This window comes from Chiroxiphia lanceolata, chromosome 3, assembly GCF_009829145.1.
Source record: "Chiroxiphia lanceolata isolate bChiLan1 chromosome 3, bChiLan1.pri, whole genome shotgun sequence".
NCBI classification, from domain to species: Eukaryota; Metazoa; Chordata; class Aves; order Passeriformes; family Pipridae; genus Chiroxiphia; species Chiroxiphia lanceolata.
The window spans coordinates 93,013,130-93,025,626 of record NC_045639.1 but is presented as its reverse complement, the minus strand read 5'-3'; the positions used below and the strand labels follow the sequence as shown (position 1 = coordinate 93,025,626).

Below are 12,497 nucleotides of genomic sequence, written 5' to 3'. Positions count from 1 at the left end.
ATATTGACCCACTGTGCTGAATGTACCTAAAGTAGAAGGAGTTGCTGCCAGCATAGAAGTCACTGCAAAAACGTGGAAAGGTCAAAATGACCCAGCTTATAAATCTGGAAAGCCTTTCTGTGTTTAACCATAGAAAAATCATAAAATCTTAGTTTCTTCCTTTTTAAAAATTAATAACCTGTCCTTCTTAAGCCTGAAATGTGTTTCTTTTGGAAACATAGTTGGTGTGATGAACGCTGCATGAACAGGAACTCAGTGTCTCCTCACACTGTGGGACTGTCCCGGTTGCACAGAGTTACAAGTATGGAAACTGCAAGAAGGCATGGCCTTTCTATGGCAGGTAGCTACTGAGTGGAGCTGTGACCACAGGAATAGCTTTCATTTTGGAAACCTTTTGATTCAGACTTCAAGACAAACCAACAAAAAGCTTCTTGCTTCTCAGGCAGGAAGAAAGGTTGGTAGTAACTTTCTTTTAGGGAGGTTTTGTAGTAATAGTCCTTTAAGAAGCCTGTGAAACTTAGTAAATACCCATCTTCAAAAACTTGAAAAAATGGTTGATCTGCAGGAAAGAAAATCAGACATGAGGAAAAAATGCTAACAGCTGGGATTGGGACAGTGAAGCCATGGAACAGGTTATGGGATTGGTTATCAAATCCCTTTTGCTGGAAGTTTTTAAAAACAGAGGAAGGGCTTGGTGGGTGTAAAGGGAACAGATATACTTTGGTGTTGGAGCACTGTCCAAGGAGACTTCTAGCCACACATCTGTATGGTACTATTGCTGAGAGAGAGGTGGTGCTGGCAGTATTGCAGCAGAGAAGCAAGGAATTCAGAGGAGAGGCAAGATGAGACAGAGCCGATGGCAGCAGGCAGCATGCCCTGTGTGGTCCCTCACTGGTGTGACTGGTTTGGCAGTTCCAGAGGAATCTCAGCTATGGGAGATGAAGCCCGAGGGGCCCTGTCTGTCCCTAATCCTGCAGTTTACCTCCCAAAGCACAAGTGCTTATGGCTCCTCTTGATTTTACTTTTTCTGTCTTAGAGGGGGAGGTTGTTAGAAACCTTGATCAAAGTTTCCTTCTCCTACTTATTGATCTGAAGAATCATTATAAAACACACAAAGTTTGGAATCAGTGTGAGAGTAACTCACTGAATAAAAAAAGTTTAGTGAATTGACCTTTACATACAATAGCACACTGTTACTTTGTGATCTACATTTAGATTTTTTTCCACATAAAACAAATCACTATGCATCCTCTGTTTCACAAATTGCAATAAACATTTTTGAAACACTCTATGAATACAATTTGTTCTTGTCTTTTAAGTGTCTCTGAACTACACCCTTCACCAGGAGAGTGGTTTCCCTAGTAACTAATATATTTCAAAGTCTTAAAAATAAAAAGAATCTAAAAAAATTAAAATGAGAGAAAAAACAAAAAGACCGAACACGAGATACACCACAATTTGAGGTAATGTGAAGCTTTTATTGCCACTTGTTTTGTAATACTGTCCACCCAGATTCATCCCAATGAAAGGTTTATTTTGCCTCAGATTTCTGGGGCTTGACTTGCTCCACAGGCAGGGCAGGGCATGGTTACGATTGGCAGCTGGGCAGACCCTGAGATGAGGCTCTCTACCTTCGGTGGTTAAAGGAACCAGCCATGAAATGCCATACATGACATCCCTCAGCTCTTCCTTGCAGAGGTGGCAGCAGGGATGTGCGTAAGTGCTTCCTTCTGCGGGGGGGTAGGTGGCCCCTAAAACCCAGTCCAGAGAGCAGCAGAGGCCAGTCATGCAGGAAAGTCATGCAGACGTCAATTATGGGAAAAGGTGAAGGAATCTTTGCCAAAGATCTCTGAGCTGGCCACTAAGTTCAGGCAAGAAAATTCATATTTGGCACCCTACTTTTTTTAAAAAATGTAGGGAACTGATAGGTCCTGCTAAAATACAGCTTATGGTAGTGGTCAGAAAAGGAACGGATGCTGGAGGATTTGTTACAGTCTGCAATAAAAGAAACAAAAAGTGGCTGGAAAAAGCAGCAAGGCAATATATATTGAAAATATACGTATACGAAACTGGGTCTAACCCTGCAGAAGGGGACTTAGGGATAATGGTGTATTGGACATGATCTGTCAGTGTGCACATGCAGCCCAGAAAGCCAACTGTATCCTGGACTGCATCAAAAGAAGTGTGACCAGCAGGTCAAGGGAGGGGATTCTCACATCTACACTGCTCTCATGAGATTCCATGTGAAGTTCTGCATCCAGCTCTGGGGTCCCCAGCACAGGAAAGAGAGGACCTGCCAGAGAGGGCCCAGAGGAGGGCCATAAAGTTGATCAAAGACAGGGCTGGAGCACTTCTCCCATGAAAACAGGCTCAGAAAGTTGAGGTTGTTCAACCCAGAGAAAAGCAGGTTTGGAGTAGACCTCACTATGGCCTTTCAGCATGAGGGGAGTTTATTAGAAAGACAGAGAAAGACTTTTTACCAAGGCCTGTAGTGATAGGACAAGGAACAATTGTTTTAAACTGAAAGAGGGTAGGTTTAAATTGGGCTCAAGGAGGAAATATTTTTATGAGGATGGTGAGGCACTGGGAACAGGTTGCCCAGAGCAGTTGTGGATGCCCCATCCCTGGGAATGTTCAAGGCCAGGCTGGATGGGGCTTTGAACAGCCTGGTCTAGTAAAGGATGTCCCTGCCCATGGGAAGGGGGGTTGGTTTGGATGATTTCTGAAGGTCCCTTCCAAGCCAAAAACATTGTGTTATGATTCTATACAACATGTGTGCAAGGTTGGTGCAGTGGAGGGACTTAGATCACTTCCTGAAGAAGCTGGAAGAGTGCAGAAGGTTATACATGACAGCTGTGGTCCTTGAGGTCATTCATCTGCACCTTCCACAGTCCCACAGCTTGAACAAACTATGTATTGAGGAGGGCTGAAATGCTACCAAACCAGAATGGCAGCGAGGCAGTTTGTAAGAATATCTGATACCTTTTATTAGATCAACAATATAGTGGGGGAGAATATAACAGTTTAAAAAAGAGGAACAAAGACAAGCCTTCAGGTATGAAAGTCCCTCCTGGGGTCTGCAAGAGGAGCTAAAGCAGAAACTGGTGTGGTAGCACTTTCACATCCATGTTGCAACAGGGATGGAGAATTGGGCCCTTTGCCAGAGGAGGGGTGAGCAGAGACATTTACACCTGGTCACCGTAATGGGGACAGGTTGAAAACCATGTCATTGTGGCAGTAGTTGAGACCCACCCGGGGCCCTCCCTCGCTCATGTCTCCTTCACTTCCCCTCAAAGGTGCCGAGAGCTGGCAGCGGGGCTGTGCCCCACTCACCCTGGAGCAGGGGCCACTCTGAGGTGCAGGGTAGGGTGGCAGAGAGAGGCAGCTGCTGCTGTAGGTCAGCAGGGATTTCTCTCCACAGGATCCATCTCCCAGAGGACCAGTGTTAGGCCTGAAGGAGCCATGGCCACCCTTTGTCACAGGCAGGACATGCTGGGTGCTGAAGTGGGCGCAGTGCTGGTGGGAAGGGGCTGTGCAGGGGACAGCAGGGCCACTGCACAACCTCTCGGCACTAGGGATCCTCCCAAGGGATGGGCTTCGGCTCCAGGTCAATGCCTCTCCAGAGCCCTCATCCTCCCCAGCTGCCCTTGGGTACAGCAGCTGCCCAGAACAGCTGCTCAGCGTTGGCTCCTGGGAGCTTTTGCTTAAATGTCCCCTGAAATTAGCAGGTACCACGTAAGCATCCGGCTTGGAAAGAAGCAAAGGCAATGCTTCTGGCATCGGCATTGCACCTGTCAGAGACTTGGGAAAGCAAGGCATGGGTTAGTAAAACAAGGTGTAGTCTATCAACTCTCCTCTATGAGACCTTCACAAGTGCACTCAATTAATACAGGTAATGAAGCAGATGGTGTAGCAGAGCCTCCTTGTAGGGGAGTGACCATGGGCTTTAGGGGCAAACCAAACAGGCCTCTCAGCTCACAAATTTGGGGTTGTTTCCTCAGATTTTGCCCAAAGCCTGTTTTACATTGAAAGAATTGTTTAGACCTTGTGTTCACAGCCCTTGGGATCCACTGCCAGCATATACTGAAGAAGTACCTAAAAATGCAATTATGCTGATACACTTGACACCACAGAATTATTTTTTTTTTCTGTGGAGTTTGGAAAAGCCAGGTGTATGATTTTTAAAAACTGTTTGTTTTTAAGTGATCTTTTCACTACAATAATATTATGTGTCTCTTTTCAAGACTCTATTTCTAACTAATAAATTTTCCTATCTTTACATTTTTTTACCCTGCAAACAAAAATTTCATTCAGGGATGGATCAACACAGAAGAATTATTCTTCTGGGTCCTTTGTTCTAGATATTTCACAACTTCTTTAATTGCCCTAATTATTGGTTTATAATTGTGCAAACTTCAATTCCTCTCAGAACACTCATTTGTGCTATCATTTCTGATGAGTACTTGCAGGTCTTTCTTCTTTATAATTCTGCTTTTTCATGCATTTAATTATAGTGATTTTTCTGACCGCAAAGTAGCAAACCTTTCTGCTGTTCTCCACTCACTGAGAAGAAATGCCAACAATCTGGTATAGGACCCAGCCCACCTTCAACAAAAGACCCGTTGATGCCACAGAGAGAACATCCTATATATCACTTGCTCTATTTTGGGCTCATCTCATACCTTTTTCTAAAGATCTCCTTCCTAGTCTCTTGTGAGCACATTAAAATTTAATCCCTTCAGAATACATTTTTGCAGATTGAGCGACACAGGCTCTGTGTGTGAAATCAGATTCCTGAATTAGTTGTATCACAGCCAGTTTTGGCAGAACACAGATATGATGAGTTATTCCCAAGGAAAACCTGCTGAAGAGCCATGAACTGGAAAGCCAATTGATGGTAAATAATATAACCTGACCATTTCAAACCTGGGAAAACCCAAGGGGAATAAGCAGAGGTGGAGGGGTGTGCTCACTTTTCCACAGCACCTTCTCCATGTCAGTGGAGCAGCTTGGGACACATGTCAGTGTGGAGAAAACCTGACTTCCTCCTGTCTGTCCAAGGATGTGGCAGTGCCTCCTGCATCTGAGGGTGTCCTCACAGCCCTTGACGGTCTGCAGGTGGCCAAATCCTGCTCAGGGGCAGCTGTCCTGCAGGAGAGCATCTCTCTCCCTGATGGACATTAAGTCTGTGAATAAAGCGATCCAGGCTTGCTACTGAAGTAACTGGGTTTTCTTAAGTAACGGCTGGGGGACTAGGGGAAGAAGAAGTAAGGATTTCTGATTTTGCCTTGTTAATGATAAGGGGTTTTTGTCAAGATACCATACACAGTATATAACAGGCATATCCTTTAGGTAATGCTATATATTGTATTCTATAATAAAACCCTTTTTCACAGAAACACAGAATGGGCCAGGTTGGAAAGGACCACAGAGGTTTATCTGGTCCAACCTCCCTGCTTGAGCGGGGTCATCGTAGAGCCCATTGCACAGAACTGCATCCAGACAGTTCTTGAATATCTCCAGTGAGGGAGACTCCATGACCTCTCTGAGCAATCTGTTCCAGTGCATGGTCACTGCACAGTAAAGAAGTTCTTCCTCATGTTCCAGTGCAATGTCTTGTGCATCAGTTTCTGCCCATTGCCTGTTGTCCTATTGTTTGACACCACTGAGAGGAGCCTGGCTCCATCCTGTTGACACCTCTTCTTCAAATACTTGTAGACATTGATGAGGTCCCCTCTCATTTACCTCTTCTCAAGGATGAACAGGCCCAACTCCCTCAGCCTGTCCTTGTAAGAGGGATGTTCCACTCCCCTAATCATCTTTGTTGCCCTCAATGGACTCAGAGAGTAAACAGTTTGTGTCTCTGTGTATGTGTACAGGCACACACAAATCTTCCTCCTGAGTTCAGGTGTTGCCAAAAGTATTTCCCAATTTTCAAGTGTTTATTTGTTACAACTTTCTCATAAGTTGGCGCAATAAATACTATAAGTTAAATCCAATAAAAACCTGTTAATGTTCTCCTTCAGTGTCAATACTGATTAGATTAAATATCTACTTACTTTATTCATAGATTTCTTTGCAATTAATTTTATTTATGGAGAGTACTAACAAAGAACTTGTAGGAAATTTTTTGTAACAGTAACTCTTGCATTTAAAATAGGAAAGAGCTGATGCTCTAAAGCTATGTCCATACTGCTAAATTAAATGAAACTGAGGACTGTCATTGGTAACAAGGACCAAAAAGCATGGCCTGTCAGTGTCCAGACTACGTCCTGGCCTTGGGCAACTTCTGGACCTGAAGTGAAATGGACATGCAAGGGCTGTGTTGCAGTTCACCAAGGACTGTTTTTCACAGCATCAGCTTGAGGTTCTTAATTGTCCGTGTCTTGTAGCATGATGGCACATAGCGGTACAGGTAGGTTCAAAGCCAGCTGTGTACAGTGAAGGGACCAAAACCTGATTCAACCTTATCCAAAATTCTGCTAGGAAATGGTCTCTGGCACATACTGTCCTCCTGACCTACGCTAGAGCATTTTGTCTGTGAGCACGAGTTAGCACGGACCAAATCCACATCAGGGACCACATGAATAGTGGTATGACTGAGCCTGCCCTCCAGCCCTGCTTTGTTTACCAGTACAGATGTAATCTCCTGCTGTCAATCAGGCCAAAATTAGCTCCAGAGAGGGGCCACTAGCAGTGGATAGCAGTGCTGAGGAAGTCATGATGCTCAGGACAGCCCTCGTCCTTCTTGGCCTGATCATGGGGAGGCAGAATGTGGAGATGTAAAGCCTACTACCACACAGACCTAAAGTCCAGGTAGCCTCCACCATACCTTGAACCACAGATTTTTGACCCCAAAATTTCACTGATCAATAACAAGAGTTACCTCAATCTCCTGTATTCTTTTTAATCTTATAGAAGATGCAGAAAAAGCTGTCTGTGCTTTGTGGATTGATCTTCTTGCTTCTGCTTCTAGTTTTGTTTCTGGACGTGGATGGTCATGAGCTCCTTTGGACTTTAGAAAGTAATTATGATATGTTAAAGTTAGAAACAACCTTGTTATTAATCTTAAGAGAGCAAAATTTGTAGCACAGACCAAAACCACACTTATGGCCTAATTTAATACTTTATATTTGATATGAATTATTTAATGTGAGCTTAGATAACAAACATCTCAGATAAAGTGGGATGGGGTAAAAGTTCTCTGAAATCATAAAACCAGTGCACCACATTTATGTGTAGAAGATACTCCTCATACTAGAGCCCCAGCTGAAGCCACGAGGTCTTCTGCAGCTTGGCTAGAGTGTCCCTGTGGTTATTTACATTCTTCTCACACTTTAGACATGTTTATCAGCATGTTAATTTCCATTAGCTTCCACAGAGAATTAATTTTATTTAGCCTGCACACAAGTGAAAGACTGGAAAGCAGGAGACAGTTCAGTGGTTATGGTAGTAAACTAGGACTAAAACTTCCAGAAATAGTGCCCATTATTTAAACACTTGCATACAGTCTTTTTCAAATATAAATTACATATAAAGCACAGATGGCATTTTCCATAGACAATCCCTTGGGTACAACCATTTAGTGCTCCAAGATAGCCTCAGGCTTATGCATGGTGCCTTATAGAAGAGAAGAGATAACATGGTATTTCTTGCTTTCTGAGGATTTGCTGGTCCCTATGTACCTGAGGCAAAACGCTTCAAAATCAACAGGTTTTCCCAGGAGCCTAAATAAAAAAATACACTGTGCTGTAAAATCATAGCAGTATAGGCTAATTTAGGCTGGAAACGGACCTTTGGAGGTCTAGCTCAACCTCCTGCTCAGGCAGGACTAACTTCAGAGTTAGATCAGGTTGCTTATGACTTTGTGAAAATCTTTCTCCTTACAGTCATTTGACCTTGTCACATTCAATGACCCTTATTTGCTGGAACAAAAAAAATTCCTTAATCAAACTTACAAAAACAGTCTTTAAAATTAACTTGCATAATGTTAGGTAATTTTATACCAACCTGAAAAAATATAAATTGGCCTTCATGCCTCCAGAAGTTGGTAACTGGGTAACCACCATGGCCTCGGCAGGAAAGGAGTTTCAGTGGTCCATTGCAGTTTGGACAGCATTTCCCTGGAGCAAAGATAGTGGGAAACATTTTCTATACCACAGTGATCAGATGAATCCCATGTGACACAATGGCTCATTGATGGTGGATTGCCACTTTGGTTTGGGGCTCAGAAACTACACTGAGAAAAACTACGCAAAAAACTTTCAAACGTAAGCAAAAGTCAATATAAACAAACTAATAATTGCCTTTATTCTGCCCATTATTAAACATAACTGTCAACAATTGTTTCTATTACAGATTTATTGCAATTTTATAATTTTTTATCACAGTCAGTTTTAGTTGTTTTTCTCTTGTCAGTGTTTGGAATGTCATATGTGTTATTGTCTTGACTTTTCTAGAAGACATCATTACGGTCTCAGTGAGTGCATGAGCAATACCTTTCTTTGGTCAAAATGTACATCAGATCCAGAAATCAGTATGTGCTAGTTCTATTGAGCAACACAATTGTTTGGAACGGTCTCATAAAAAAAGTGCGTGTGGCTCATGTTCTCTATTTGCATTGTCTTGCGCCAGTGCTGTGACTGTGAGGCCAGTTTTCCAGTCATCACGGTTTATGAGCAACTTCTTTCCTGCAAGATTTGCCTCCTGAGTTACTCCTGGGCCAGTGCAATAATGAAGTCAGCACTCAAGTCGGCAAGAACAGCACAGCAGGAAGCTGCCTGCACTGCACAGCTTTCTCAGCAACCTCTCTCATGGGCCTAAGAGGAATGCCTAACTAATAGAAATAGAGATGAAAAAAGTATTAGGGGGAAAAAAAATAAAAGAAACAAGCAGACAACTACTCCTCAACAGTAAGAAATGTAAAATGCATTGTTCCAAATCAAGAGTTGCATTGGAATATAAGGAATGGCAGAAGGAAGGCTGGATAATCCAAAGAGTATACAATACTTGGATTTACGTTGTGTTCACTTATGAACTGCCCATATAATGAACGGCCGTGTTCATACTCACGCTGTTGTTTTTGCCTGGCTTTATCACATATGGCTGGTCTTAGGTAGATCTTCCTTCCATCTGAAGTCGAGCAGTTGTTGCCACAAACCACCACCCCAAGGCAGGACTTTTTTAAGATGCGAGAGTTGTGGTTGTTGGTGTTTCTCATTGCCCAGCTGCTGTGGTGCCTCTGAGCATTTTTATCCTCTGAGCTATAGATATGTTTTACATAGGAATCTGGCCATTCCTGAAACCAGTCTATCTGTCTTACATCCTGTGGAAAGACCAAAGCAAGCCATGTTTTAGGCTGGGGAAGAGAAGAGAAGAGCTTGTGCAAGAGCCAAGCAGAGCTGGTCCCCTGCTGGGTATCCGCTAGCCAGGGTAACTCCAGCACCCCACCAGGTGATGCTGGTTGTCAGGAGGGAAGACAGAAAAAGCACAGTTCCCTGTGGCTCCCCACAAGCCCCAGAGCACCAGGAAGGCCTGGCTAGGATGTTGTTCTCACTCACTCATGGGTCCAGCTCAGTGCAGGACCTCCTTTGGAGAGGAAGGTGAGGTGCTTGATGGAAAATAGCAGATACTTTCCTTGTTGGCAGCTATCACTGCCTGGTTAACTTCTGTTAGCTTTCATGGCAGAGATCCTGCTCTGCCTTTCAATCAGTTCAAAGCAGTGCTACGCTGAATCATTTGGTTTGATTTGGCTCAACTCGGTGGAAAAGGGGCAAAAACTGAGTCACACTGAGACTATGTCCAAATTTGTAAGTCTTCAGTTCATTTTGGCCTAATTGCAATGAAAGACTTGCACAGGGATTTTTTTGAAGTCCAAAACAAAGAAACCTGACATCCTGGTCAGGTTTTATTTCCACTGCTAAAATGATTGAAAAAACCAAAGGACAGCACAATAAGGAATAATAAAAATAAAATTGGAAAAAACCCCCAAAGGACCAAACACACATCATCTCAGTGGGTACAGTCAACACAGCAAAACGCAGTAAGCCATAAAGCACCTAACATACCTGCTGATGGTTTTGAGGGAAAATGTCTTGTAAAGAGTAGAAAAACTTAGTAGGAATTTCCTTTAAATTGCTAATCCCAGCCACTGAGATCCATGACAGCATAAAGAATATCAGTCGACTCCCATCAACTCCCATGTTCTCCTGGTATCCACTGGATAGTGTAGGAAAGGGTGTCAAGGAAGCCTCCAGACTGAAATGTGGGTGAAGGTGACCTTGAGGTGAAGGTCAGGGAAGGAGACATTCTGGAACATGGAGGCTTTGGGTAAAAAGCACTGGTATAGTATGGAAGAGGCTGGCATCCAGCAAGAAGACAGGTTTGGGAGATGAAAGGCAGATCTGGACGCTGAAGGACAGCAGCAGGAGAAATTTGGCAGAAACACGCTGAGGTGAGGTGATATTGGTGTGCAGGGTGTGTGGGCTTTCACTGGAGAGCATGGTTGAAACTTTTAGATAAGAGAACTAGAAAAGGACAGAGGGAGAGGAAGATGTACCTCTCAGCAGATCTCTGCAAACACTAAGCAAGGTTTTCTTAGGTGCTCATGAAAGACTGTTGCCCTCATGAGGGAAGACAGATTGTCTGCCTGGAGCCCAATCTGAAGTGAGACTGAGCACCCACAGTTCCAAGGCAGTTGTGGGTGCTGTTTTCCCTTCTCATAAAGTACTACCCAGAGCAAAAAACAAGTTCTGGACACCTCTGACTGAATGCCCACAGCAGAAGCTAACTTTTTGCCCTCTGCTTTCTATGCACCTCATCCACCGGTGGGCTAGAAAAGCAATGTATCTTCATCATTGCTATTTTTCATGCATCAATAGCTCTTTCAATAATACTTTTTTAAGGAAAAATGCATGGATATGTCAATATTTTCTAGCTTTTCAGTAAAACACTGCCCCATACCTCAAGGTGACAAAGAGAGTAAAGGCAACGAGGCATAGGTGACTGAGAAAGCACTTAAGATCAGTAGTGGAGATGACTAGTCAGAACAAAATAAAATTCTAATCACAGACACATACCTGGGGAAGTTTGATGTCATTGATATCCCAGCTTGTCATTTCTCCATGTTGAGAAGCAGAGTTCTCCTGCTCCACAGCAGCTTCATCTGCACCTTTCAGCATTTTTGAATTCCTTCCCGAAGTTAGTGCGAAAGTCTCTCCTGGCTGCTTTTGAAGTTGCCTGGCTGTCAGCACTCTCAAGCAGTTTACAACCAGGAAGCTGTTTCCTGAAGCTAAATGATACAGAGGCTGCTCATTAAAGATAAAAATCAGTGTTCTTCTGCCAGAAAAACTTGTTCCATTAAAAGTTTTGTAAGCCAGCAAGGCGGTGGAAAATATAGCTTAGAGATAACCTGTGATGTTACAGACACATCAATTGCAGCCCGCAAATCGTGCTTGTGTCATCTGTTTTGCTTTCCTCGATCTTCTGTCATACCAAGTTTATAGTCATGTAACTCTTTGAACATCTGATTCAACTCTGGCTTAATATTTCCGGGGCCAAACTGATTGAACAGCTCAGCAGCTGTTAAGGGGTCTTTGAGTTGCTGCTTACTCATTAGATATTTTGTGCAATGCATATGACAAAAGCAAGCAACAAGAGGGCTCTGCTTCATCACTTCAGATGAAGTAGTGCTCAACCATTTAACATATTGTTAGCATCTCTGAGAGATTACCAATTGCATGAGAGAAGTATAGAAAAGGAGGTTGGGCTACCTGCATTTTCCTATCTCAATAGCAGATTGAATTAAAAAAACCCACCAAGGTATGTTTGTTAAAACCAACAAGTTTTGCCTGAAGTCTTATAAGGCAAGTGGCTGCCCTATTCTGAATTTCAGTACCAGCCAAACTTAATAACCTGTTGTGCTGGTTTTGTCTGGATAGAGTTAATTTTCTTCACAGTGTCTAGTATGGGGGCTGTGTTTTTGATCTGTGCTGAACACGGGGCTGATAATATAGTGATGCTTTTGGTTTTGATCCTCAGGGATCCCATGCATGAAAAATTTTGTTCCTTTTGCTAAGGAGAGAAAAGGCAACTCAAATTTCTTTTCCTGGAAACTGGAAAAGTTTCAATATTTTTAGGATGGTTATTGTAGTTATGCCACTTAAGGATTTATTAAGGACTACTGAGTAGTGAGAGAAGTAAAATCTACTTGATGTGATTCTATTTCATAGACTTTATTAAGAATAATTTATTTTATTGCTGTTTCTTGGTCCTTGGAAAGTGATTTAGCTAGTCCTTAGTTGACCTATTTATAAAATACCTGTGATCTGTCATATTATCACCTCTAAAGGAAGAGTTTGTGGATATTTGCAGAACACTTGAAACATTTGGCTGTATGGTGCTCTGTTAGCATAGTCAGAGCCCCACTGCCACACGTTGTGGCCCAGACTGTGGCAGTGAGGGAGAAAGAAGCAAAACACCCTCCATGGAAAAAGACC

At 43.0% G+C, this 12,497-nt stretch overlaps 1 protein-coding gene across 1 annotated transcript; it reads right to left on the bottom strand.

Annotated features, from left to right (window-relative positions):
- Window positions 1-3,195: 3,195 nt before the first annotated feature.
- Window positions 3,196-11,180, bottom strand: GCM1 (glial cells missing transcription factor 1). Its single transcript, XM_032682240.1, has 5 exons — window positions 11,079-11,180; window positions 9,073-9,325; window positions 8,011-8,123; window positions 6,887-7,015; window positions 3,196-3,801 (listed from the first exon to the last, which is right to left on the bottom strand). The coding sequence occupies exons 1-5, from the start codon at window positions 11,178-11,180 to the stop codon at window positions 3,196-3,198; spliced, it is 1,203 nt and encodes a 400-aa protein (XP_032538131.1).
- Between the last annotated feature and the right edge of the window lie 1,317 nt (window positions 11,181-12,497).